The sequence below is a fragment of the Euphorbia lathyris genome, chromosome 7, assembly GCF_963576675.1.
Source record: "Euphorbia lathyris chromosome 7, ddEupLath1.1, whole genome shotgun sequence".
Classification (NCBI taxonomy): Eukaryota; Viridiplantae; Streptophyta; class Magnoliopsida; order Malpighiales; family Euphorbiaceae; genus Euphorbia; species Euphorbia lathyris.
In genome coordinates this window covers 11843155-11871125 of record NC_088916.1, presented here as the reverse complement: position 1 = coordinate 11871125, position 27971 = coordinate 11843155, and the positions used below count along the sequence as shown (strand labels likewise).

Sequence of the window (27971 nt, the reverse complement as noted above, 5' to 3'; positions counted from 1 at the left end):
AATTTTCCTATATAATACAACCCCATGTAATTATCTTCTTCACATCCAACAAATTCACATCAAGAAAAAAAAAAGTAAAGAAAATGAAGCAAGTTTGTTCGATCATCCTTCTCTTTCTTCTCATAATTTCAAGCGCAAAATCTCAAACCTGCAACCCAAGCGGCAAGATAAGAGGGATTAAACCTCCACCAAATCAATGCAACCAAGAACACGACTCCGACTGCTGTGTAGAGGGAAAAATGTACACTACTTACAAGTGTTCCCCACGGGTGACCGGCCGCACAAAAGCAACTCTCACAATCAACAGTTTTGCAGCTGGCGGTGACGGCGGTGGTCCATCAGAATGTGATCATCAGTATCATCCAGATAGTGAGGCAGTGGTAGCACTTTCAACAGGATGGTTCAATAACGAACGTAGATGCTTGAAGTATATAAATATATATGGAAATGGAAGGAGTACTAAAGCAAAAGTAGTAGATGAATGTGATTCAACAATGGGTTGTGACAAAGAACATGATTATCAACCACCTTGTCCTAACAACATTGTTGATGCCTCTGAAGCTGTTTGGAAAGCTTTAGGAATCTCTGATCCTGATAATGTCGGAGCATTGGATATTTATTGGTCTGATGCTTGAGATTTTAGCATTCAAGATGTATACGTTTTTATTTGCTCATGCACTTTATTGCTCATTTGAAGGTCCGTATGCATATATATTATGTGGTATGTATTAAATTCCTATGTTGGCTTAATATATATATATAAACTTAATACTCTTATAGTTTTATCTATCTCCGAGCTCTGAAGTCGTCCGGGAAATTTATAAGAAAACTAAACAATATATGATCAACCCATGAAGCCAAAGCATAAAATATGAAATAACAAACAGTTTTGAAACTTTAAACTCATGAATTTGATCATATAAACACAATTCTCAGAATTTCCCAACTAGAGCGCATCAACTTAGCTTCTATATTTCACTCACCTATGTTGATTCGACTAAACAATCAGGGTATGCCAACTGATATGAACTTGATCTTTTTCAAACAAAACAATTAAACTGATATATGGTGGTTCATAACCATATAAATTGAAGGAACAGTTTAAGCTAAAAATATTAAGAGATGAAAGCTATCACATATATGTTTACGACTCACAGAATAATTAATGGCAAGGGAAAAATAAACCAGCAAGGGGAACATACAATTGATAAAGAAAATTCAATCAGAAAAAAAAGGCTTACATTCTCCGCAGGTGGTTCGTCTTTCTGGTCATCAGAACAGTACCATTACTTCTTTTCCGCAGACTTTTCTTCAATATCCCAAGATCATCATCTGAACTCTCCCTCGTCCTGCGCTTTTCCCTTCTACACCTGACTTTTATCACCAACATGTCATGAATTCCAAGCATATAGAAGAACAGATATATTTTAATCTCTCACCATTTGATTTCTCTTTCTCTGTGTATGGGTTGAATATTCCACTGGGTCCAGACTCAACGTTCTTGTCATAGCCTTTAAAAAGCGAGTAGTGTCGGATTTCCTTCATCAACGCCCATATACATTAGTTTGGCCACCATTTTCTTCACTTGGTAACAAGTCTTGGCAGATGAATGCTCAATAATGGCTTCAAAACAAGCCTCATTGCCCATGTACATAAGAAAGTTGCCACTCTTTAAGTAGGTAGGTGGGAGATATTGATACAAGGCAGATGCAACCCGAATTTCACCACATTCAGATTTGAATAGGCATGTCCATTATCTAACACCAAGATCATTATCAATCTCCTTTCTATTTTTGTCTTCCACAGTGCTCGGAACACTCCTAATATTCTTACAGTTGTAAAATCACATGATTAAGGTTCTTCAGATACCGAATAGTTGGAGTTACCTCTCTTAAATTTACAAGTTACAAAAGAAAGATTGAAGTATAAGCTAGGATATATATCTAGTTTACAATTCCTTTTCGACTGAAAGATGAAGTTGTGACGGGTGTCTATGCCTCGAAAACTGAGAAATACATCGAACCTCTTTCGACCAACAGGAGAAGCTGCAGCAGCCATGCTCAGATTATATCTTGCAGAACCTAGCTAGAGACTATTTTGGGATAAAATGAAGGATAAACTAAACATGCTTAGTTTTCTTCATCAGATATCTGTTCACCTAGGTTGTTACAACATGCCATCTCCTTGGAAATTCCAGACAAAAGAGTACAACAACTATAACAAATAAGTTGTTCAAATGAAATTATTTATTTATTTATTCTTATGCAAACATATGGTTCTGAATCTCCCCTAGTATTAAAACAAATATTATATCCTCTATCTTTTTTAAATGAAAGATTGGGACGCGATTAAGAGGTTAGACATCCCAACTAGGTTGGCACCCCTAACGCACTTAACCAACCCTGAATATTATTAATAAAAAAAATGAAAATTACAAAAGGGTGAGAAAATTAAAGGAAACGAATATGAGCAACATTACAAAGGTCATCGAAAACATGAAATTGGCAAAAATAAGGCGCAGAGTGCCACCAGTGCTGATGCAGATTTGCCAAAACAGGCAAGACGATCCGCAGCTTGATTACCTTCACTGAAGATATGAGTGATTTTACAGTTCATAGACGAACAACGTGATAAGCAGCTTAACCATTCTTGCTTAACCCTCCATGGAACCGCAGTAGATTTTTCACTGAGCAACTTAACCGCATATGCCGAGTCAGATTCAATCCACAAATTGTGCCAGCCTCTTTCCCAGGAAGCTTCAATAGCAAAGACGATCGCCATCAGCTCAGCCGTATGAGCATAAGAATCGGCAATGGGAAAGGCGAAACATTATATCCTCTATCAATTTGGAGAATAAAATGAAAAACTTCTACAATAAACAAATATTATATCATCTCTCAAACTCCACTCAGTATATTCTTCATCCCCCTCAACACTTAAACATTAAAATAACAATAGATAATCCTATCCTGAAACCAGAGGTACAAACTAAAATGCAAACACTTGTGAATTGCAATCAACTGTGATGATACAACCTCTAAAGACAGTAGTTCAACATTGTGAATAGAGTAAAATAAAGAGCTCCTAAATTTAAGGGATAAGATGCAAAAATACAGCTAGGAGCAATTTTTTTCCTAACGTCTACAATGGTGCAACTTTACCCCTAATGTTGGCGAGCAATTTTATCCCCAATATTGGCAAGTTGGGTCAATTTGAGAAATAATTCATCAAATTGCCTTCTCGATCGTGAATCTTATCATCTACACATTTTATCACTTATTAGTAAGAGATCATAAACATATGTTGACCTGAAAAAAAAAATAGTCTTTTGTACAAGTTGGACAAAAAAAATTCAAATATTTCGCCCAATTTATAAATATGAATTTCCAATTCTATTATTAAATCACAAAAAATATGACATCTTCTTTTAGAACAAAGTACAGAATATGGAATAAAATATTTGTGTTTTAAGCCTCCTATTAAGCCTGCTTTCTTAATCAAAGTGACAAATGATGTGTAAAGGCCAATCGATAAACTTAACCTAATAAAAAGCTCTCTTAATAAAAACAAATTACAGCAAAAATACAGAAAATGGTTCTTCAGTAACAAATTTACATTCAGTTATCTATTTAACTGAGAAAATTATTTTGTCAGCTAGCAGTTTTTGATAACTTCAAAAGATCTTAAATCTGTCCTAATCTAAGCAATTTTCCTATATAATACACCCTCATGTAATCATCTTCTTCACATCCAACAAATTCACATCAAGAAAAAAAAAAAGTAAAGAAAATGAAGCAAGTTTGTTCGATCATCCTTCTCTTTCTTCTCATAATTTCAAGCGCAAAATCTCAAACCTGCAACCCAAGCGGCAAGATAAGAGGGATTAAACCTCCACCAAATCAATGCAACCAAGAACATGACTCCGACTGCTGTGTAGAGGGAAAACTGTACACTACTTACAAGTGTTCGCCACGGTTGACCGGCCGCACAAAAGCAACTCTCACAATCAACAGTTTCGCGGCTGGTGGTGACGGCGGTGGTCCATCAGAATGTGATCATCAATACCATCCAGATAGTGAGGCAGTGGTAGCACTTTCAACAGGATGGTTCAATAACGAGAGTAGATGCTTGAAGTATATAACTATATATGGAAATGGAAGGAGTACTAAAGCAAAAGTAGTAGACGAATGTGATTCAACAATGGGTTGTGACAAAGAACATGATTATCAACCACCTTGTCCTAACAACATTGTTGATGCCTCTGAAGCTGTTTGGAAAGCTTTAGGAATCTCTGATCCCGATGATGTCGGAGCATTGGATATTTATTGGTCTGATGCTTGAGATGCTTGCATTCAATATGTATACGTTTTTATTTGCTCATGCACTTTATTACTCATTTGAAGGTCCGTATGCATATATATTATGTGGTATGTATTAAGTTGTGTACATTGTGTATTGAATTCCTACGTTGGCTTAATATATATACATTCAATACTCTTATAGTTTTATCTATCTCCGGGCTCCGAATTCCTCCGGGAAATTTATAAGAAAACTAAACAATAAATGATCAACCCATGAAGCCAAAGCATAAAAGACAAAATAACAAACCGGTTTGAAACTTTAAACTCATGAAATTGATCATATAAACACAATTCTCATAACTTCCCAACTAAAACGCATCAAATTGAATAGACAAGTGAAATAATATGAAAACTTGACAAGTAGGAACGCATATGATCTTAAAGCCATAGATGAAAGTGGCTAAATAGCATGGCTTCATTGTCTTGGTGTTCAAAATTTACTCCTGATTCTATCTTTATCCTCTAATCTATCATTGATTTGGTTTAATTGTCTACTTATCTGCTGTTCTTTTCTCACCACATGTGCTAATTTGATGCTCACTTTCCTACTCAATGTTATAAGTATCATCAGTTTCTCTACAAAATAGATTAATGTTGTTCTTCTGTGTTAGTTTATTGATTCATACGATTTCCTGCGAATTTTGATTGACACTGATTGTCTATTACATATCTGATGTGTTTATGCTACCAAAATTCGTTAATCATCAGTATCCTTGTCTTAGACAGCTTCTTTTATTGATCCTATACCATGTTTTTCACAACTAAAATGGTCTATGAACATCTGATGCTATAAATTGAATATCTCAGTTTGATTATCGAGCAGTTATATGCATCTGTGACTTCTGTTTTGCATAATTTTGTAGCCTGAGTTTGAGTGGTATCAGCTTAGCTTCTATATTTCATTCACCTATGTTTATTCGACCAAGCGATCTGAACTTGTTCTTTTTCATACAAAACTAATCATTCTCAGCATCATTCATCTGAGGTTTAGTAGTCGATAGCTACTCATATGTACAAGTAGATGTTATTTTTATTTTGAGTGCAAATCCGATATATGTTCTCTGCAGAATTGGTACCGTGAAGAATTTTTTTGTTTCTGATGTTGCCTTTTAGAAATATCTACCTCTGCTTGTTATGCGTTTCTATTCCTATTGGCTTAACTACTTTTGATGTTTTGATGTCTGCTCGGAGTTTTAATTTTTTTATATACTCTAGACTCATAATTAATGGCAGATGATAGAGAATATGATATTTAGGAAAATAAGCCAGCAAGGGAAAACCAACGATTAGTAAAGATAATTCAATTAGAAAAAAAGCTTACATGCTCGGCAGGTGGTTCGTCTGGCTGGTCATCACTGCGCATGGCAGGCAGATCTGTCCTTTTCATGTAAATTCTAGGTTCAACAAAAATTGAGATCTGATCAGCTAGAAAAAGTAAAAAACAAGTACAAAAATTTCAAAGAGAAAAATAAGGAAAACCATTACCGTCATCCTTTTCTCATTTTTCTACTTGTTTTTGACCCACATTTTCAGAGGGAGATGAAGAGTTGTAGTCAAAGAAGTAATGTTTCTCAGAATTTCTTGATTTCTTCCATGAAATATCACTATCAGGTTCCCTAGAATTATGACATTTTTTTCCTTTATATTTTTCTGTTATTCATGTGTTTCTTTTCATTCGAGCAAAACTGTATGAATGCTCATCAGAAGAGTACCATTTCAATCTCCCACGATCATCATTGGAACTCTGGCTCGTCCTGTGCTTTCCCCTGGTATCACCAGACTCTTTTATTTTTGCCTGGTGAAAAGAAGACCAATAAAAAATCAGAAAAAATTCTCTATTCCACACAGAACCAAAGCAACAAAAGGAAACTATAATGAGTAATCCTTACATAACTGATAGGTGTATAAAAACTTATCACTAACATGCCATGAATTCCAAGCATATAGAAGAACTGGTATATTTTAATCTCTCGCCATTTGGTTCCTCTTTCTCTGTGTATGGGTTGTGTAATTAATATAGTGCATACCTATGGCTGCTTAGGTGCTATTTGTCAATGTAAATGTAATTAATAAAGAGTGGCTCAAGGCTACTGTAGGGTAGAAATATTTAGGCTGCTTGTGGGTTAAGGACAGTTGACTGTCTAGCTAAGTTGTGTATATAAATATATGATATAAGATTACAGAAGTTTACATGGTATCAAAGCTTTAGGTTCTCTGTATTCTTGGGTTTGTGTGTTCTGGTAGAATTTCCAGAGTTATCAGTGAAGGGCTTGAGTCCCTTGTGTATATTTCCAGACTCCAGTTTATCTCACCACCCATCTCAGTCCTCCTCTCCACCTCCGACCGGCCTGTCTCCGAAATCCGACCGCTGTCTGACCTGCGCGTGATACCCACGCGCCTCCGTCGAAGTTCTTCTCCGCCTACACGCGCAGGCGCGTGACTGCACGTGACGTCTCCTCCTCCACTCCGACTTACCTTTCCGGCGTCGGAATCTTCTGTCCGGCCACCCTGTACGCTCGCCGCCGCCAGGACAGTTCTTCACGATTTGTCTGTCTGGTACTCTTCTCTGTATGCGCACTCGGTTTTAGGTTTTTTTTATTAAAAAGAGTTTTCTTTTACTTATTTTAATTTCAGTGTATTAGTTTTATATTTAAACAAAAAAAAAAAAGAGAAAGAAAAAAAAAAAGAGAAGACATTGATCTAAAAAAAAAAAAACTCCCGTACACAACTGTTGACTAGTGGGACACTCCCGTCTCTCGGTTGTCTCTCGGTTGTTCAGTGTTTTTTGGCAGGTTTAGGTCCTGAGTATGATGTGGCCCGTACACAACTGTTGACTAGTGGGACACTCCCGTCTCTCGCAGAAGTCTATTCTCATTTACTTAATGTCTGTAAGGATGATGTAATAGTTTCTGGTACGCTGTCTTCTGACACAGTAGCCTTGGTAAGCAATGTTGGTCCCGGTCGGAGAGGTGGAAACAATACTCTTCACAGTGGCAACCGTAGCTCCCCTCGTACCTGTTATCACTGTGGGGGAGAAGGGCATGTTAAGAAACATTGTTGGAAACTGCATGGTAAACCACCCCAATACTCGGGACAACATCCTCTCCGGAGATCTACAAATATGGCAACCCAAGGTGGCATCATACCTACCCCATCCTCTGTCACCATTTCTGCAGATGAGTATACTCGGTTTCAACAACTTTCTGCGACTTATGATGCAGAACAACCATCCACCTCCACCTCCGCACTGGCTGATACAGGTAATCATGTTGCATGTCTCTCCACCTCCTCTCGTAGTTGGGTGATTGACTCTGGTGATACAGACCATATGAACGGCAACACATCTGGCCCATTTTCCATCTGTTATGTTCATAGTTATTAAAGGCGCGCCTATGGCGCATGGCGCACCAGGCGCAGGCCTTAGTGCCATAGCAGCCCCATGGCGAGGCGCAATCGCCATGGCGCGCGCCTGGTGCGCCATTTTGCGCCAAAGGCGCACCAAGGCGCGCCTTGGCAATTAGAGGCAGTTATGGGAAGTTTTTTGGTAGTTAATTTATATATCTGGAATGGAACACATGTTATATTAACAAAAAGTATTAAAAAGGAGAGAGATTATAGGTTTTAAACTAAGTAGAAGGTGAAGAGACTCTTTGAAGAGGAAGAGACAGAGTCATTTGAAGAGTAAGAGACAGAGTCATTAAAAGAGGAAGAAGTTTAGTAGAAAGAAAACACATCAAACGAATTCAAACAACAGAAACAAAGAAGCTAAAGGAAATTCAAACGAGGAGTGTGATAGTGATGATGAGGAGTGATCGATTTGGAGAGTTAAGATTAGGAGTAGAACTTAGGAATTAGTATTCAACTTTAAAGTTTTTCTACTATGGGGTTTATTTTGCATTTTAAAATTTATTTATGCTTAAGATATTTTCATGATTTAGTTTTATGTTAGTTTTATATTTTTATATTTTTTATTTTTTTAAGTGCGCCTTGTCTCGCTATGGCGAGCCTTGGCGCAACGGTAAAACGTTGTTGCCGTGTGACCTGAGGTCACGGGTTCGAGTCTTAGGAGCGGCCTCTTGCCAATTAAATTGGCAAGGGAAGGCTTGCCCCCAATACACCCTTGTGGTGGGACCCCTCCCCGGACCCTCGCTCAGCGGGGACGCGTAATGCGACCGGGCCGCCCTTTTTTTTTTTTTTTTTTTTAAGTGCGCCTTGTCTCGCTATGGCGCGCGCCATCGTCATGCGCCATGGCTCCAGGACCCCATGCGCCTTAGTGCGCCATGCGCCTTTAATAACTATGGTTATGTTAGCCAATGGCTCAACTGCTTCTGTAATTGGACAAGGGACAGCTCACCCAACATCTAATATTCCTTTATCCTCTGTTTTATGTTTACCCAATTTCCCTCTTAACTTATTATCTGTCAGCCAACTTACTAAGACTCTTAACTGTTCTGTTGTTTTTTATCCTACCCATTGTCTTTTTGAGGATCTTGAGACGAAGAAAATTATTGGTAGAGGGAACCTGGTAAATGGATTGCACGTACTTGATTCAACTTATCGACAGGTGTCAAAATCCATTATCTGCACAAGTGCGTCTCTTTTGCGACTTCACTGTCAATTTGGCCATCCGTCGTTTCCAGTTTTACTAAAGTTATGTCCTAGTCTTCCGCATGATTCTACTCTGGAATGTGAAGCTTGTCAATTTGCTAAGCATCACAGAGTTTCGTATCCACCACGAATCAATAAACGTGTCGAGTCTCCATTTTCTTTGGTGCACACTGATGTATGGGGTCCGTGTCCTGTTGTGTCCAAACTTGGTTTTCGTTATTTTGTAACATTTTTCGATGATTATTCTCGTGTTACTTGGCTTTATCCTATGAAAAATCGTTCAGAATTATTTACTATCTTTTGTTCTTTTCATGCTGAGATTCGCACACAATTTAACAAATCTATTTGTATTTTGCAAAGTGACAATGCTAAGGAATATGTATCTTGCACTTTCCAATCGTATCTTTCCCAGCATGGTATTATTCATCAGACTTCTTGCATTGTTACCCCTCAGCAAAACGGTGATGCCGGACGTAAGAATCGTCACTTATTAGAAGTCGCTCGAGCACTGTTGTTTCAAATGCAGGTTCCTAAAATTTTTTGGGCAGATGCGGTCTCCACTGCCTGTTTTCTCATCAACCGTATGCCTTCTTCAGTCCTTAATGGTCAGATTTCATACTCCCTTCTTTTTCCCTCGTCTTCTTTATTTCCTCTCGCACCACGTGTTTTTGGATGTACTTGTTTTGTTCAAGACATGCGACCACAAGTCTCCAAACTTGATCCTAAATCCATCAAGTGTATCTTTGTAGGTTATTCTCGGACTCAAAAAGGGTATCGTTGCTATTCTCCTTCTTTGGGTCGTTATTTGGTGTCCGCTGATGTTACCTTTTTTTAAAACACTCCTTTTTATGGTCTTGAATCAACACTTCCTATTGATCCGGCCAGTCCTTCTGACGATAATTATCTTGTTTATACTGTAAGTGAGCAGGTGGTTTCTGTTCCTTCTCGACCAGATGTCCGCCACGTTTATTCTCGGCGTGTACGTCCTTCAAGTGCTGCACCTTCTAGTGCTCCAGTTGCCAGTGTTCCCCCTCCTGTTTCGTCTCCAGATCCTTCCCCACCTTCAGATCCTAGCATTAACCTTCCTATCGCCCTCCGAAAAGGTACCCGCCAATGCACTTACCCGATTTCTTCATTTGTATGTTATGATGCGTTATCACCTTCCTCGAAGTCTTTTGTAGCTTCCTTAGATTCAGTTGTTGTTCCTTCCTCCCTCTCTGAAGCACTGAATCATCCTGGTTGGCTCCAAGCAATGAAAGAGGAAATGCATGCCCTTGAACAAAATCATACTTGGGATCTAGTGTCTCTTCCATCTCAAAAGCGTGCTATTGGTTGCAAATGGGTGTTCAATGTCAAGTTCAATCCAGATGGTTCTGTTGCTCGGTTGAAAGCTCGTTTGGTTGCAAAAGATTATGCTCAGACTTATGACATCGACTATTTAGAGACATTTTCCCCTGTTGCCAAACTTTCCTTTGTTCGATTGTTCGTTTCTTTGGTTGCTACTTACAATTGGCCGCTTTATCAACTTGATGTCATGAATGCCTTTTTGAATGGTGATCTCCGCGAGGAAGTTTACATGGAGCAACCTCCTGGTTTTGTTGCTCAGGGGGAGTCTGGGAAAGTTTGCAGGTTACGCAGGTCCTTGTATGGGTTGAAGCAATCTCCTCGTGCCTGGTTTGGACGATTCAGTGCTGCTGTCATTGAATTTGGTCTTCGTCGAAGTGCATATGATCATTCTGTGTTCTACTCATCATCTAGTTCTGGGTGCATTTTACTAGCCGTATATGTTGATGACATTGTAATTACTGGAAATAATGAAACTGGCATTATAAAACTGAAAGAATTCCTCGGTACTTGTTTTCAGACAAAGGATCTAGGACAATTGAAATATTTTTTGGGGATTGAAGTTTGCCGAAGCCGTAAAGGGATTTACCTCACTCAGAGAAAATACTGTCTAGATGTGTTAAGTGACGCTGGTTTGATTGAGGCAAAGACTTGTGATGCACCTATGATACCAAATGGGAAGCTGAAGACCGACGATGGAGATTTACTTCCGGATCCTGAAAGATATAGACGAATCGTTGGAAAATTGAACTATCTTACAATCACTCGTCCTGATATTTCCGTTGCAGTAAGTGTTGTAAGCCAGTTCATGTCATCTCCAAGAACTTCACACTGGGATGCTGTTAGTCATATTCTGAAATACCTAAAGGGGACTCCGGGGCGTGGTATACTATATCAAAATCATGGTCATCACACTGTTGAAGGTTTTACAGATGCGGATTACGCAGGAGATCTTACAGATAGGCGTTCTACTACGGGTTATTGTGTATTTGTCGGAGGCAACCTAGTATCTTGGAAAAGTAAAAAGCAGAGTGTCGTATCTAGATCCAGTGCAGAATCTGAGTACAGGGCTATGGCACAAACTACGTGTGAACTTGTATGGCTACGGAACCTTCTTAGTGAGATTGGATTTGCTCAGACGAAACCCATGAAGTTATGGTGTGATAATGAAGCAGCTATCTATATCGCCAATAATCCTGTATTCAATGAAAGAACAAAGCACATAGAAGTTGACTGCCACTTTACTCGAGAAAAGATAGAAGATGGCACAATCACAACTCCACACATCAGAACAGGGGAACAATTGGCAGACGTGTTTACAAAAGCATTACCGGGACATCGAGTTAACTATATATGTGCGTCCGCCATAAGTAAAGAAAATGAAGCAAGTTTGTTCGATCATCCTTCTCTTTCTTCTCATAATTTCAAGCGCAAAATCTCAAACCTGCAACCCAAGCGGCAAGATAAGAGGGATTAAACCTCCACCAAATCAATGCAACCAAGAACATGACTCCGACTGCTGTGTAGAGGGAAAACTATACACTACTTACAAGTGTTCGCCACGGTTGACCGGCCGCACAAAAGCAACTCTCACAATCAACAGTTTCGCGGCTGGTGGTGACGGCGGTGGTCCATCAGAATGTGATCATCAATATCATCCAGATAGTGAGGCAGTGGTAGCACTTTCAACAGGATGGTTCAGTAACGAGAGCAGATGCTTGAAGTATATAAATATATATGGAAATGGAAGGAGTACTAAAGCAAAAGTGGTAGATGAATGTGATTCAACAATGGGTTGTGACAAAGAACATGATTATCAACCACCTTGTCCTAAGAACATCGTTGATGCCTCTGAAGCTGTTTGGAAAGCTTTAGGAATCTCTGATCCTGATAATGTCGGAGCATTGGATATTTATTGGTCTGATGCTTGAGGTTCTTGCATTCAATATGTATACGTTTTTATTTGCTCATGCACTTTATTGCTCATTTGGAGGTCTGTATGCATATATATTATGTGGTATGTATTAAGTTGTGTATATTGTGTATTGAATTCCTATGTTGGCTTAATATCTATATATATTCGGTACTCTTATAGTTTTATATATCTCCGAGCTCCGAATTTGTCTGGGAAATTTATAAGAAAACTAAACAATAAATGATCAACCCATGAAGCCGAGGCATAAAAGACAAAATAACAAACTGTTTTGAAACTTTAAACTCATTAATTTGATCATATAAACACAATTGTCAGAACTTCCCAACTACAGCGCATCAAATTGACGATGAATAGCAATAAACTAATAGACAAGTGAAATAATATGAAACCTTGACAAGTAGGAAGGCGGATGATCTAAATAGCATCTTGGAGTTCAAAATTTACTCCTGATTCTTTATGCTCTAATGATTAGGGTCTAATCTATCATTGATTTGGTTTAATTGTCTACTTATCTGTTGTTCTTTTCTCACCACTTGTGCTAATTTGGTTTAGTATTACATAATCATCTCTATCCTTTGCTTAGACAGCTTCTTGTATTGATACTACACCATGTTTTTCGCAACTAAAACAGTCTGATGTTATAAATTGAATATCTCAGTTTGATTATTTAGCAATATCAAGCAGTTATATGCATCTGTCACTTCTGTTTTGCATAATTTTGTAGCCCGAGTTTGAGTGGTATCAGCTTACCTTCTATATTTCATTCACTTATCTTGATTCGACTAAACAGTCAGGATATGCCAACTGATATGAACTTGATCTTTTTCAAACAAAAAACTATTAAACTCATTCTCAGCCTCATTTATCTGAGGTTTAGCAGTCGGCAGCTATCATATAAATTGAAGAAACAGTTTAAGCTAAACATATTAAGAGATGAAAGCTATCACATTATGTTTACGACTCACAGAATAATTAATGGCAAGGGAAAATAAACCAGCAGCGGAAAACAGACGATTGATAAAGATAATTCAATCAGAAAAAAAAGAAGCTTACATTCTCCGCAGGTGGTTCGTCTTTCTGGTCATCTTGCGCTTTTCTCTTCTATCACCTGACTTTTTTTTTTCTGAATCTTCCTGGTGAAAAGAAAGACCAATATAAAGTTCAGAAAAATATCTCTATTCCAGATAGAACCAAAGCAAGAAAAGGAAACTATAACGAGTAATCCTTACAAAAACTTATCACTAACATGTCATGAATTCCAAGCATATAGCAGGACTGATATATTTTAATCTCTCACCATTTGATTCCTCTTTCTCTGAGTATAGGTTGAATACTCCACTGGGTCCAGACTCACCGCTCTTGTCATAGTATTTAGAAAGCCCGACGTGTCTGATTTCCTTCATCATCACCCATGTACATTAGTTTGGCCACCATTTCTTCACTTGGTAACAAGTCTAGGCAGATGAATGCTCAATAATGGCTTCAAAACAAGCCTCATTGCAACAATTTTCTTGCAACCAACTTTGATCAAATATCAATCCAAGATTTGTAGGCCAACCATACATAAGAAAGTTGCCACTCTTTATGTAGGTAGGTGGGAGATATTGATACAAGGCAGATGCAACCCGAATTTCACCACATTCGGATTTGAATCGGCATGTCCATCTAACACCAAGATCATTATCAATCTCCTTTTTATTTTTGTCTTCCAACGTAAGGAACACATTCACACTGAAACCCATGAAGTTACTGCTAAACCAATTTGGAGGTAGTTGAATTGTAACTGAAGATCCTATACTTTCATAATCATCAATAACATCTCCACTCGGAAATCCCTGCACCATGAGTAACACCACAAGTAATTAATATGAACTAATTATGTTAGGATCAATAACATATTTAATATGCGAACATGTGTTCTCAATTTTATACAATTCTGCTACATATTTAATATCAAAAGGTAGTCTTTATCTAGGTGAATGTGTGCTTGTGTGTGAGAGAGAGGGAATGCTATAACCTCTGTAAGTAGAAGTACTGCGCCTGCAAAAAGCTTCACTGTCTGTAGAAAATCGTCTGAAATGTCTTTTTCTGTTTTCTGATCCAATTTTGCACGGTTAACAAATGAAAATGTCTTCAAAGTTGCTCGACACCTTCCACTTGCTGCTTTCTGCTCTATGACCTGTTCATATTCAAGTATTTCTAGTGGAATTTCTACCGAAGATGGAATTTTTCCAGGAATATCTGCATGGATCTGCTTTACGACTGGAATAGTCTCAAAACAATTTTCACCAAATTGATACAAGGCAGATGCAACCTGAATTTCACCAAATTCGGATTTGAATAGGCATGTTCATCTAACACAAAGATCATTATCAATCTCCTTTCTATTTTTGACTTCCAGAGTGCTCGGAACACTCCTAATATTCTTACAGAGTTGCAAAATCACATGCTTAAGGTTCTTCAGATACCGAATAGATGGAGTTGCCTCTCTTAAATTTATACAGCCTCGATAATCTATAGTCGAAAGGTTTTAAGCCCTTGACAGGTCAGGCATTTCAGTTAGACGTCTACAATGACAGAGTTCGATGACTGATAGATTCGAGAGACTCTATACAAAAGAAAGATTGAAGTATAAGTTAGGATAAATCTAGTTTACAATTCCTTTAAGATTGAAAGATGAAGTTGTGACGGGTGTCTATGCCTCGAAAACTGAGAAATACGTCGAACCTCTTTCGACCAACAGGAGAAGCTGCAGCAGCCATGCTCAAATTATATGTATTATATGCTTAGTTTTCTTCGTCAGATATATGTTCACCTAGGTTGTTACAACATGCCATCTCCTTGGAAATTCCAGGCAAAAGAGTACAACAACAACTAAAACAAATAAGTTGTTCAAATGAAATTATTTACTTATTCTTATGCAAACATATGGTTCTGAATCTCCCCTAGCATTAAACAATATTATATCCTCTATCAATTTGGAGAATAAATTGAAAAACTTCTACAATAAACAAATATTATATCATCTCTCAAACTCCCCTCAGTATATTCTTTATCTCCCTCAACACTTCAACATTAAAATAACAATAGATGATCAAACACTTGTGGATTGCCATCAACTGTAATGATACAACCTCTAAAGACAGTAGTTCAACATTGTGAATAGTAAAATAAAGAGCTCCTAAATTTAAGGGATAAGATGCAAAAATACAGCTAGGAGCAATTTTTTCCCTAACGTCTAAAATAGTGCAATTTAACCCCTAACGTTGGCGAGCAATTTTATCCCTAACATTGGCAAGTTGGATCAATTTGAGAAATAATTGATCAAATTGTCTACTCGATCGTGAATCTTGTCATCTACACTTCACATTTGCGTAATTTTATCACATATTAGTAACAGAAGAAGCTGCAGCAGCCATAGCTAGAGACTATTTCGAGATCTGGTTTCTCTCTTGCTAGGAAAAACACAACTTTTAAATTGATAAAATGAAACTAAACATGCTTAGTTTTCTTCTTCAGATATCTCTTATCCTAGGTTGTTAACAACATGCCATTTCTTTGGAAATTTCGAACAAGAGAGTACAACAACTAAAACAAATAAGACAAACATCCCTTAGTATATTCTCCATCTCTGTCAACACTTCAACATTAAAATAATAATAGATGATCCTGTCATGAAACCAGAGGTACAAACTAAAAATGTAAATAATTGTGAATTGCAATCAATTAGGACGCTACAATCTCTAAAGACATATTCTTTGAATAAAATTATAAGTTGAACAAGAACAGAAAATAAAAATAAAAAGTAGACATTAGTTCAACATTGTGGCTAGTGAAATAAAGAGCTCCTGAATTCAACAACAGTGGTTGTCTAGAATTAAAAACATTAACCTAATTGGATCTTTTCCCTCTACTTCGTTCCTCTTTTCTATGGCATCATCAACAGAACAGTAGCTTCAGCATTCTTTGGAAAACTGAGGAAATCAGAGCTGATACAACCGATGGTTTCGTGATGAACAACTATGCTTCAATGTAGCTTTTGAAAGATCTCCAACCGCTCCCATTCCCCGCTTAATGCTTCTGATGATTTAGGACTTAGGGTGTAAAGTTTAGGTAATATTGTGACAAAAGTTTATTTATTAATTGTTTATTTTGTGGAGCAAAAACAATACTTTTGGCCCCTAAACTAATTACGATGTAGTTGTGGTCTCTAATTTTTTATTTGGTGACATTTAACCTTAAGGTAAATTACACCCATGACCAAAACGTAATATAAAGTCACTTAACTTTACACTAAATTATATCGATGGCCATGATCCACCCTTTTTACCTCTGTTTCTCTCCCTATGGATGTAATTTAGTGTAAATTTCTATGGTTTTTATGTTACGTTTTAAAGTTTCATGGTCATATCATGAAAATGAGCAAAGTTCAGTGACAATGAGTGTAATTTACCCTTTAACCATACAAATCCAAATTTTATTTTTTTATATATATAATTTATCTAATTATTGAGTTCGAGTTGCCGTGTGACCAAGAGGTCTTGTCAAATAAATTGGCAAGGAAAGGCTTGCCCCCAGTACACCCTTGTGGTGGGACCCCTCCCCAGACCCTCGCTCAGCGGAGACGCGTAGTGCACCGGGCCGCCCTATTGAGTTTGAGACTAGTTAGATACCAAAATTCTCCTCAAGTAAAATCTTTTTTGCGCATATATAACATTTAGGTAAAAATACAAAAAAATAAACCCTGTGGTTTCACCGATTTATAAAAACCGTCCTCGTAATTTAAAAGTATGCAAACAAAATTAACTCACATATCCTTTTAAACCATGAGTACTGTTTTTTGCAAATCGGATAAACTACAAAATTTATTTTTGTACTTTTCGCTGACATGTATATATATATAAATATAAATATATATATATATATATATGTTAGCATCATTCTCGGCCCCAAAAAAACAAATTGTAGAAAAATTACAGAAAATGATTCTTCACTTACAAATTTTTAATCAATCATCTATTTAAATTATAAATTTATTTTGTCTCCACTATTCATTCATAAGTTACAATACTAGTCAGCTCTAACAATTATTCTTGAAGATACTAAACTTGTCCTAATCTGAGCAATTTGCCTATTTAAAACAGTCTCGGATAACATCTTTCTCACATCCAACAAATTCACATAAAAAAAAAGTAAAGAAAATGAAGAATCAAGTTTGTTCAATCATCCTTCTCTTTCTTATCATAATTTCAAGTGCAGAATCTCAAACCTGCAACCCAAGCGGCAAGATAAGAGGGATTAAACCTCCACCAAATCAATGCAACCAAGAACACGACTCCGACTGCTGTGAAGAGGGAAAAATGTACACTACTTACAAGTGTTCGCCACGAGTGACTGGCCGCACTAAAGCAACTCTCACAATCAACAGTTTTGCGGCTGGCGGGGATGGCGGTGGTCCATCGGAATGTGATCATCAGTATCATCCAGATAGTGAGGCAGTGGTAGCACTTTCAACAGGATGGTTCAATAACGAGAGTAGATGCTTGAAGTATATAACTATATATGGAAATGGAAGGAGTACTAAAGCAAAAGTAGTAGACGAATGTGATTCAACAATGGGTTGTGACAAAGAACATGATTATCAACCACCTTGTCCTAACAACATTGTTGATGCCTCTGAAGCTGTTTGGAAAGCTTTAGGAATCTCTGATCCTGATGATGTCGGAGCATTGGATATTTATTGGTCTGATGCTTGAGATGCTTGCATTCAATATGTATACGTTTTTATTTGCTCATGCACTTTATTACTCATTTGAAGGTCCGTATGCATATATATCATGTGGTATGTATTAAGTTGTGTACATTGTGTATTGAATTCCTACGTTGGCTTAATATATATACATTCAATACTCTTATAGTTTTATCTATCTCCGGGCTCCGAATTCATCCGGGAAATTTATAAGAAAACTAAACAATAAATGATCAATCCATGAAGCCAAAGCATAAAAGACAAAATAACAAACCGGTTTGAAACTTTAAACTCATGAAATTGATCATATAAACACAATTCACAGAACTTCCCAACTAAAACGCACCAAATTGAATAGACAAGTAGGAACGCATATGATCTTAAAGCCATAGATGAAAGTGGCTAAATAGCATGGCTTCATTTGTTGGTGTTCAAATTTTACTCCTGATTCTATCTTTATCCTCTTATCTATCATTGATTTGGTTTAATTGTCTACTTATCTGCTGTCCTTTTCTCATCACATGTGCTAATTTGATGCTCACTTTCCTACTCAATGTTGTTCTTCTGTGTTAGTTTATTGATTCATACGATTTCCTGCGAATTTTGATTGACACTGATTATCTATTACATATCTGACGTGTTTATGCTACCAAAATTCGTTAATCATCTGTATCCTTGTCTTAGACAGCTTCTTTTATTGATCCTATACCATGTTTTTCACAACTAAAATGGTCTATGAACATCTGATGCTATAAATTGAATATCTCAGTTTGATTATCGAGCAGTTATATGCATCTGTGACTTCTGTTTTGCATAAATTTGTAGCCTGAGTTTGAGTGGTATCAGCTTAGCTTCTATATTTCATTCACCTATGTTTATTCGACCAAGCGATCTGAACTTGTTCTTTTTCATACAAAACTAATCATTTTCGGCATCATTCATCTGAGGTTTAGCAGTCGATAGCTACTCATATGTACAAGTAGATGTTATTTTTATTTTGAGTGCAAATCTGATATATGTTCTCTGCAGAATTGGTACCGTGAAGAATTTTTTTGTTTCTGATGTTGCCTTTTAGAAATATCTACCTCTGCTTATTATGCGTTTCTATTCCTATTGGCTTAACTACATTTGATGTTTTGATGTCTGCTCGGAGTTTTAATTTTTTTATATACTCTAGACTCATAATTAATGGCAGATGATAGAGAATATAATATTTAGGAAAATAAGCCAGCAAGGAAAAACCAACGGTTAGTAAAGATAATTCAATCAGAAAAAAAGCTTACATGCTCAGCAGGTGGTTCGTCTGGCTGGTCATCACTGCGCATGGCAGGCAGATCTGTCCTTTTCATGTAAATTCTAGGTTCTACAAAAATTGAGATCTGATCAGCTAGAAAAAGTAAAAAACAAGTACAAAAATTTCAAAGAGAAAAATAAGGAAAACCATTACCGTCATCCTTTTCTCATTTTTCTACTTGTTTTTGACCCTCATTTTCAGAGGGAGATGGAGAGTTGTAGTCAAAGAAGTAATGTTTCTCAGAATTTCTTGATTTCTTCCATGAAATATCACTATCAGGTTACCTAGAATTATGACATTTTTTTCCTTTATTTTTTCTTTTATTCATGTGTTGCTTTTCATTCGAGCAAAACTGCATGAATGCTCATCAGAAGAGTACCATTTCAATCTCCCAAGATCATCATTGGAACTCTGGCTCGTCCTGTGCTTTCCCCTTGTATCACCAGACTTTTTTATTTTTGCCTGGTGAAAAGAAGACCAATAAAAAATCAGAAAAAATTCTCTATTCCGCACGGAACCAAAGCAACAAAAGGAAACTATAATGAGTAATCCTTACATAACTGATAGGTGTATAAAAACTTATCACTAACATGCCATGAATTCCAAGCATATAGAAGAACTGATATATTTTAATCTCTCGCCATTTGGTTCCTCTTTCTATGTGTATGGGTTGAATATTCCACTGGGTCCAGACTCACCGTTCTTGTCATAGTCTTTAGAAAGCCAGTTGTGTCGGATTTCCTTCATTGTCACCATTTTCTTCACTTGGTAACAAGTCTTGGCAGATGAATGCTCAATAATGGCTTCAAAACAAGCCTCATAAGAAAGTTGATCAAATACCAATCCAAGCTTTGCAGGGCAACCATACATAAGAAAGTTCCCACTCTTTATGTAGGTAGGTGAGAGATAATGATACAAGGTAGATGCAACCTGATTTTCACCACATTCGGATTTGAATAGGCATGTCCATCTAACACCAAGATCATTATCAATCTCCTTTCTATTTTTGACTTCCAGAGTGCTCGGAACACTCCTAATATTCTTACAGAGTTGCAAAATCACATGCTTCAGGTTCTTCAGATACCGAATAGATGGAGTTACCTCTCATAAATTTATACAGCCTCGATAATCTATAGTCGAAAGGTTTGAGCCCTTGACAAGTCCAGCATTTCAGTTAGTCGTCTACAATGACAGAGTTCGATGACTGATAGATTCGCGAGACTCTGTACAAAAGAAAGAGTGAAATATAAGTTAGGACGGGTGTCTATGCCTCGAAAACTGAGAAATACATCGAACCTCTTTCGACCAACAGGAGAAGCTACAGCAGCCATGCTATCTTATAGAACCTAGCTAGAGACTATTTTGGGATAAAATGAAGGATAAACTAAGCATGCTTAGTTTTCTTCGTCAGATATCTGTTCACCTAGGTTGTTACAACATGCGATCTCCTTGGAAAATCCAGACAAAATAAGTTGTTCAAATGAAATTATTTATTTATTCTTATGCAAAAATATGGTTCTGAATCTCCCCTAGTATTAAACAAATATTATATCCTCTCTCAAACTCCCCTCAAAATATTCTTCATCTCCCTCAACACCTTAACATTAAAATAACAATAGATGATCGTATCCTGAAACCAGAGGTACAAACTAAAATGCAAACACTTGTGGATTGCAATCAACTGTGATGATACAACCTCTAAAGACAGTAGTTCAAAATTGTGAATAGTAAAATAAAGAGCTCCTAAAGTCGAGGGATAAGATGCAAAAATACATCTAGGAGCAATTTTTTCCCTAACGTCTACAATGGTCCAATTTTACCCCTAACATTGGCGACTAATTTTATCCCTAACATTGGCAAGTTGGGTCAATTTGAGAAATAATTGATCAAATTGTCTACTTGATCGTGAATCTTGTCATCTACACTTCACATGTGCATCATTTTATCACATATTAGTAACAGATCACAAACATACGATGACGTGAAAAAAAATACTGTCTTGGACAAAAAAAGTTCAAATATTTCGCCGAATTTATAAATATGAATTTCCAATACTATTATTAAATCACAAAAAATATGGCATCTACTTTTAGAACCAAGTACAGAATAAGGAATAAAATATCTGTGTTTTAAGCCTGCTTTCTTAATCAAAGTGACAAATGATGTGTAAAGCCCAATGAATAAACTTAACCTAATAAAAAGCTTTCTTAATAAAAACAAATTACAGCAAAAATACAGAAAATGGTTCTTCACTAACAAATTTACATTCAATTATCTATTTAACTGAGAAAATTATTTTGTCAGCTAGCAGTTTTTTATAACTTCAAAAGACCATAAATCTGTCCTAATCTGAGCAATTTTCCTATATAATACAGCCTCATGTACTCATGTTCTTCACATCCAACAAATTCACATCAAGAAAAAAGAAAGCAAAGAAAATGAAACAAGTTTGTTCGATCATCCTTCTCTTTCTTCTCATAATTTCAAGCGCAAAATCTCAAACCTGCAAGCCAAGCGGCAAGATAAGGGGGATTAAACCTCCACCAAATCAATGCAACCAAGAACACGACTCCGACTGCTGTGTTGAGGGAAAACTTTACACACTACTTACAAGTGTTCGCCACGGTTAACTGGCCGAACAAAAGCAACTCTCACAATCAACAGTTTTGCGGCTGGCGGGGATGGGGGTGGTCCATCGGAATGTGATCATCAGTATCATCCAGATAGCGAGGCAGTGGTAGCACTTTCAACAGGATGGTTCAATAACGAGAGTAGATGCTTGAAGTATATAACTATATATGGAAATGGAAGGAGTACAAAAGCAAAAGTAGTAGATGAATGTGATTCAACAATGGGTTGTGACAAAGAACATGATTATCAACCACCTTGTCCTAACAACATTGTTGTTGCTTCTGAAGCTGTCTGGAAAGCTTTAGGAATCTCCGATCCTGACAATGTCGGAGCGTTGGATATTTATTGGTCTGATGCTTGAGATGGTACCATTCAATATGTATACATTTTTATTTGCTCATGCACTTTACTGCTCATCTGAAGGTCTGTATGCATATATATCATGTGGTATGTATTAAGTTGTGTATATTGTGTATTGAATTCCTATGATGGCTTAATATATATATATATACATTCAATACTCTTATAGTTTTATCTATCTCCAAGCTCCGAATTGGTCCGGGAAATTTATAAGAAAACTAAACAATAAATGATCAACCCATGAAGCCAAAGCATAAAAGATAAAAATTACAAACCGTTTTGAAACTTTAAACTCATGAAATTGATCATATAAACAGAATTCTCAGAACTTCCCAACTAAAACGCATCAAATTGAATAGACAAGTGAAATAATATGAAAACTTAACACGTAGGAAGGCATAGGATCTTAAAGCCATTGATGAAAGTGGCTAAATAGCATGGCTTCATTGTCTTGGAGTTCAAAATTTACTCCTGATTCTATCTTTATGCTCTAATCTATCATTGATTTGGTTTAATTGTCTACTTATCTGCTGTTCCTTTCTCGTCATATGTGCTAATTTGATGCTCACTTTCCTGCTCAATGTGAGGCTTACCAACTCTACAAAATTGATTAATGTTGTTCTTCTGTGTTAGTTTATTTTGAATATATTAGTTTAATTATTTATCAATATCAAGAAGTTATATGTATCTGTGACTTCTGTTTTGCATAATTTTGTAGCGTGAGTTTGAGTGGTATCAGCTTACCTTCTATATTTCATTCACCTATCTGATGCTATAGATTTCGTTTTCATACAAAACTATTAAACTGGTATATGGTGGTTCCTTTAACTCATTCATCTGAGGTTTAGCAGTCGGCAGCTACTCATATAAATTGAAGAAACAGTTTAAGCTAAAAATGTTAACAGATGAAAGCTACCACATCATGTTTACTGCTTTACAACTCATAGAATAATTAATGGCAGATGATAGAGAAAATAATATTTAGGAAATTAAATAAGCCAGCAAGGGAAAACAGAGATTGACAAAAGATAATTCAATCAGAAAAAATAAAGCTTACATTCTCCATAGGTGGTTCGTCTTTCTGGTCATCAGAAGAGTAAAATTTCTTCTTTTTCCCAAACCTTTTCTTCAATATCCCAAGATTATCATCTTAACTCTCACTCGTCCTGCGCTTTTCCTGACTTTTTCTCTTTTCTGAATCTTCCTGGTGAAAGGTAGACCAATATAAAGTTCAGAAAAGAAAAGTATAACGAGTAATCCTTACAAAAACTTATCACTAGCATGTCTTGAATTCCAAACATATGGAAGAACTGATATATTTTAATCTCTCACCGTTTGATTCATCTTTCTCTGTGTATGGGTTGAATATTCCACTGGGTCCAGACTCACCGTTCTTGTCATAGTCTTTAGAAAGCCAGCTGTGTCGGATTTCCTTCATTGTCACCCATGTACATTAGTTTGGCCACCATTTTCTTCACTTGGTAACACGTCTTGGCAGATGAATGCTCAATAGTGGCTTCAAAACAAGCCTCATTGCACCAATTTTCTTGCAACCAATTTTGATCAAATATCAATCCAAGATTTGTAGGCCAACCATACATAAGAAAGTTGCCACTCTTTATGTAGGTAGGTGGGAGATATTGATACAAGGCAGATGCAACCCGAATTTCACCACATTCGGATTTGTATCGGCATGTCCATCTAACACCAAGATCATTATCAATCTCCTTTTTATTTTTGTCTTCCAACGTAAGGAACACATTCACACTGAAACCCATGAAGTTACTGCTAAACCAATTTGGAGGTAGTTGAATTGTAACTGAAGATCCTATACTTTCATAATCATCAATAACCTCTCCACCCGGAAATCCCTGCACCATGAGTAACACCACAATTAATTAATATGAACTAATTATGTTAGGATCAATAACATATTTAATATGCGAACATGTGTTCTCAATTTTATACAATTCTGCTACATATTTAATATCAAAAGTTAGTCTTTATCTAGGTGAATGTGTGCTTGTGTGTGAGAGAGAGAGAATGCTATAACCTCTGTAAGTAGAAGTACTGCGCCTGCAAAAAGCTTGACTGTCTTTAGAAAATCGTCTGAAATGTCTTTTTCTGTTTTCTGATCCAACTTTGCACGGTTAACAAATGAAAAGGTCTTCAAAGTTGCTCGACACCTTCCACTTGCTGCTTTCTGCTCTATGACCTGTTCATATTCAAATATTTCTAGTGGAATATCTACTGAAGATGGAATTATTCCAGGAATATCTGCATCAGTCTGATTCACGACTGGAATAGTCTCAAAACAATCCTCATTTTGATTCATGTTTTTTGGCAAGGATGGGCAGAGGAGACAATCTGACATTGTCGACACATAGAAGTATTTTCCAGAAATTTTATATTCCATATCTAAGCTTTTTCCATCAAACTGACTACCAAGTCTAGAAAGAAATTTGATCGATTCAGATGTTTTTCCAATTGATGTTCCCCCACAATATAAATATATTATATTGCTTGAAACTTCAGGAAACTTTTCAAGGTTTGAGCAACCGTTGAGATCAAGCAATGTCAAAGATTTCATAGCTTTGGTGCTCGGAACACTCCTAATATTCTTACAGAGTTGCAAAATCAAATGCTTAAGGTTCTTCAGATACCGAATAGATGGAGTTACCTCTCTTAAATTTATACAGCTTCGACAATCCATAGTCGAAAGGTTTTGAGCCCTTGACAAGTCAGGCATTTCAGTTAGATGTCTACAATGACAGAGTTCAATGACCGATAGATTTGCGAGATTCTATACAAAAAGCAAGATTGAAGTATAAGTTAGGATATATATCTAGTTTACATGAAAAATCATAACTTGTTAATGAAGAGTATACCTGTACTCCATCCCAAAGTCGTTCAACAGGACTGCTTAATATGCTGAGGAATACAAGGTTATCGGGTTGAAAATTTGATGGCAAAGATTTCAGAGGGAAGAAATCCCATTGGAGAAACCTTAATTGGTTTGGAAGTGATTCAAGTCCTTGTGGAAACTGCATATCATGTCCACAGTTCGTGTTGGAGAGATTGAGCCATTTAATTCCATTAGTCCAAGAGTTGTTACTATAGAAATTGAGCCATTTGAGCCTTTTGGTCCTATTAAACACTTTACTATCTACTCTGCACCCGGATATCTTACATTGATCCAGGAACATCCCCTCAATTTCTTCTGTTCCCTGCACAAAACAATGAATTAGTACAGAAAATCTAGAGACGAAGAACTAAAAAACCAGAGAAGAGGAAATTATTACCACATTTTCTTCCAATACATATTGAATGTCTTCAGGATCCCACAATCTACTCCGTTTTCCTGGATCCTTAATTGATTCTTGGCGAACAATTTGTCGACCCATTTCTTGAAGCAAATCATGCATCTCCACTTTTGAGTCCCTCAGGATTATTAAGGTCTTGTCAGCAAGCACTCTTAAGGAAATCAATGAATAGTAACCACATGACTCGAATAATTTCGTCATGAAGAATAAAGACCATCCTTTGAAAAAACAGGCAATGTCTAGAAACATCTCCTGCTCATCATGATCGAGTCCATCATAACTTATCCTCAACACCTTTTGTACTTGCATGTTTGGTGTTTTTCCAAGTCTATCCAATGCACTTTTCCATTCTTGTTTGCTCCTACCATATAAAAATGAACCCAAAACTTTAAGAGCTAATGGAATTCCGTTAACATAGCTCACAACCCTTTTTGAGAGCTCAATGTACTCTGCCTTGGGTTGCTCTTCTTTAAAGGCAAACAAACTGAACAGTTGCAGAGATTCTTGTGGAGATAGGACTTGAACCTCATATATCTTATCAACTTTATTTTGCAACACTTGTTTATCTCTACTTGTCACAATGATTCTACTCCCCGCACCAAACCAACAATGTTTTCCAACTAAAAGTTCTAATTGCTCGAAGTTATCTACATCATCAACGACAATCAAAACTTTTGTACAGTGAAGACGGCTCATCAAAATACTTGAATCTGAATTCAAGATCCCAATATTCAACAATTTCTTAACAAGCTCGTCCCATTTGTTAACCAATCCATGTCTTGTTGATGAAGCTTCCCTGATGTTTTCAAGAAAACAACTAGCTTGAAAATGAGAAGCAAATTTTTCAAATACGAGTTTGGCAATTGCAGTCTTCCCTATACCACCCATTCCCCATATTCCAATCACACGAACATCTTCTGCTCCGATGCATAATAATGACTCAATTTGCTCGACTTGTGATTCTATTCCCACCAAATCCCCAAAATGACAAGACGATAAATGCCTTATTATCTTCAAAATATCCTTCACAATCTCTTCAATAAGTTCAGAATCAGAGCTGATAAATATTAACAAAATGATCACAAGTACAAAGAATATTGCATAACCGCAAGAGTGATAATAATGTTTTACAAGGAAGATTATTACCTTGTGTTCCTCGAATCCCATCCTGAAATATATGCAGCTTCTGTCAATGCAGTCCTCCACCTTTGAACTTTGCCCATGTCACCCTTGAATGCTTCTTCATAGTCAGCAAATACATCTCCAAAACCCGCAGTTTGTTTTCCTACATCTGCAGGGTCTACCTCATAAAAAACAGGCAATACTTTCTGTCCATGTGTTCTCATGCATTCAATTATCTTCACAAGTTCATCCAAGCAACAAGGTGAAGATGCATAGTTTTTAGAGAAGATAATCACAGAAACATTTGATTCTTCAATTGCTTTCAAGATTGTGGGAGTAATCTTTTCCCCTCTATCAAGAGCACTATCCATGAAGGTAACAATTCCTTTTCGATTGAAAGCTGAATAGAGATGGCTAGTGAAGGTGCGACGGGTGTCAATGCCTCGAAAACTGAGAAATACATCGAACCTCTTTCGACCAACAGAAGAAGCTGCAGCAGCCATAGCTAGAGACTATTTTGAGATTCTGAATTCTCTCTTGCGCCAGGGGGTATAAGCTTTAAATTGACAAAATGAAGATTAAACTAAACATGCTTAGTTTTCTTCTTCAGATATCTCTTACCCTAGGTTGTTCACAAAATGCCATCTCCTTGGAAATTCCGGACAAAAGAGTACAAACAACTAAAATAAATAAGACAAACATATGGTTCTCATCCAGGGAAATGACATGAAAAACTTTTACATTCAATCCAACAAATATTATATCGTCCCTCAGATTCCCCCCTTAGTATATTCTCCATCTTCCTCAACGCCTTTACATTAAAATAATAATTGATGATCCCATCATGAAACCAGAGGTACAAACTAAACTGCAAATATTTGTGAATTGGAATCAACTGTGATGCTAAAACCTCTAAAGAAATGTTGTTTGAATAAATCACAAGTTGAACAAGAACAGAAAAAGTAGAAAGTAGACAGTAGTTCAACATTGTGTATAGAATTAAAAAGAATAACCTAATTGGATCGATGCGCTTCATCGTGAACACATCAGTATCTCTCGCATCCTTTGGAGGAGATGAACATTCGATGGTTTTCTGCGACAAAAGATGAACCAGAGCAACTGTGCTTCAATTAGCTTTTGAAACATCTCTGACCGCTGCTTCTGATGATTCAGGACTTGGGGCGTAATGTTTAGGCAATACTGTGCCCAAAAAATACATTATGTGTTTTAGGGAAAAGTATAA

The 27971-nt window shown here is 36.8% G+C and overlaps 5 protein-coding genes and 1 pseudogene across 21 annotated transcripts; 5 read left to right on the top strand and 1 right to left on the bottom strand.

Annotated features, from left to right (window-relative positions):
* Positions 1-76: 76 nt before the first annotated feature.
* On the top strand, positions 77-635 carry LOC136235334 (kiwellin-1-like). Its single transcript, XM_066024954.1, has one exon. It carries the CDS (start codon positions 84-86, stop codon positions 633-635), a length of 552 nt encoding a protein of 183 aa, XP_065881026.1. The 5' UTR covers positions 77-83.
* Positions 457-27916, bottom strand: LOC136235332 (disease resistance protein RPV1-like). 17 transcript variants are annotated; one of them, XM_066024939.1, is made up of 16 exons: positions 26753-27916; positions 25586-26663; positions 25172-25510; positions 24337-25086; positions 23616-24154; positions 23341-23487; positions 19849-20515; positions 19446-19754; positions 19282-19361; positions 14267-14857; positions 13547-14084; positions 13303-13382; positions 5847-6156; positions 3961-5755; positions 1242-3854; positions 457-591 (listed from the first exon to the last, which is right to left on the bottom strand). In XM_066024939.1, exons 1-5 carry the CDS (start codon positions 27229-27231, stop codon positions 23690-23692), a joined length of 3111 nt encoding a protein of 1036 aa, XP_065881011.1. In that variant the 5' UTR covers positions 27232-27916; the 3' UTR covers positions 457-591; positions 1242-3854; positions 3961-5755; positions 5847-6156; positions 13303-13382; positions 13547-14084; positions 14267-14857; positions 19282-19361; positions 19446-19754; positions 19849-20515; positions 23341-23487; positions 23616-23689. The 17 variants fall into 17 exon arrangements, with proteins under 17 accessions (XP_065881011.1, XP_065881012.1, XP_065881010.1 ...); XM_066024940.1 differs by lacking the exon at positions 457-591 and having other exon boundaries at positions 678-1374; positions 1440-3854; XM_066024938.1 differs by lacking the exon at positions 457-591 and having other exon boundaries at positions 678-1370; positions 1440-3854.
* On the top strand, positions 3790-4341 carry LOC136235335 (kiwellin-1-like). Its single transcript, XM_066024955.1, has one exon. The coding sequence runs from the start codon at positions 3790-3792 to the stop codon at positions 4339-4341; it is 552 nt and encodes a 183-aa protein (XP_065881027.1).
* On the top strand, positions 11693-12288 carry LOC136201290 (putative ripening-related protein 1). Its single transcript, XM_065991922.1, has one exon. It carries the CDS (start codon positions 11693-11695, stop codon positions 12242-12244), a length of 552 nt encoding a protein of 183 aa, XP_065847994.1. The 3' UTR covers positions 12245-12288.
* Positions 17451-18005, top strand: LOC136235333 (kiwellin-1-like). Its single transcript, XM_066024953.1, has one exon. The coding sequence runs from the start codon at positions 17451-17453 to the stop codon at positions 18003-18005; it is 555 nt and encodes a 184-aa protein (XP_065881025.1).
* On the top strand, positions 21731-22615 carry LOC136235336 (kiwellin-1-like; annotated as a pseudogene).
* Positions 27917-27971: the final 55 nt, after the last annotated feature.

Coding starts and splice junctions, on each gene's coding strand:
- LOC136235334 (XM_066024954.1), top strand. CDS start 84: ATGAAGCAAGTTTGTTCGATCATCCTTCTCTTTCTTCTCATAATTTCA.
- LOC136235335 (XM_066024955.1), top strand. CDS start 3,790: ATGAAGCAAGTTTGTTCGATCATCCTTCTCTTTCTTCTCATAATTTCA.
- LOC136201290 (XM_065991922.1), top strand. CDS start 11,693: ATGAAGCAAGTTTGTTCGATCATCCTTCTCTTTCTTCTCATAATTTCA.
- LOC136235333 (XM_066024953.1), top strand. CDS start 17,451: ATGAAGAATCAAGTTTGTTCAATCATCCTTCTCTTTCTTATCATAATT.
- LOC136235332 (XM_066024939.1), bottom strand. CDS start 27,231: ATGGCTGCTGCAGCTTCTTCTGTTGGTCGAAAGAGGTTCGATGTATTT. Junction 26,664..26,752: donor TGGGATTCGAGGAACACAAG/GTAATAATCTTC, acceptor AATATTTATCAG/CTCTGATTCTGAACTTATTG. Junction 24,155..24,336: donor CAGTACTTCTACTTACAGAG/GTTATAGCATTC, acceptor CTCATGGTGCAG/GGATTTCCGGGTGGAGAGGT.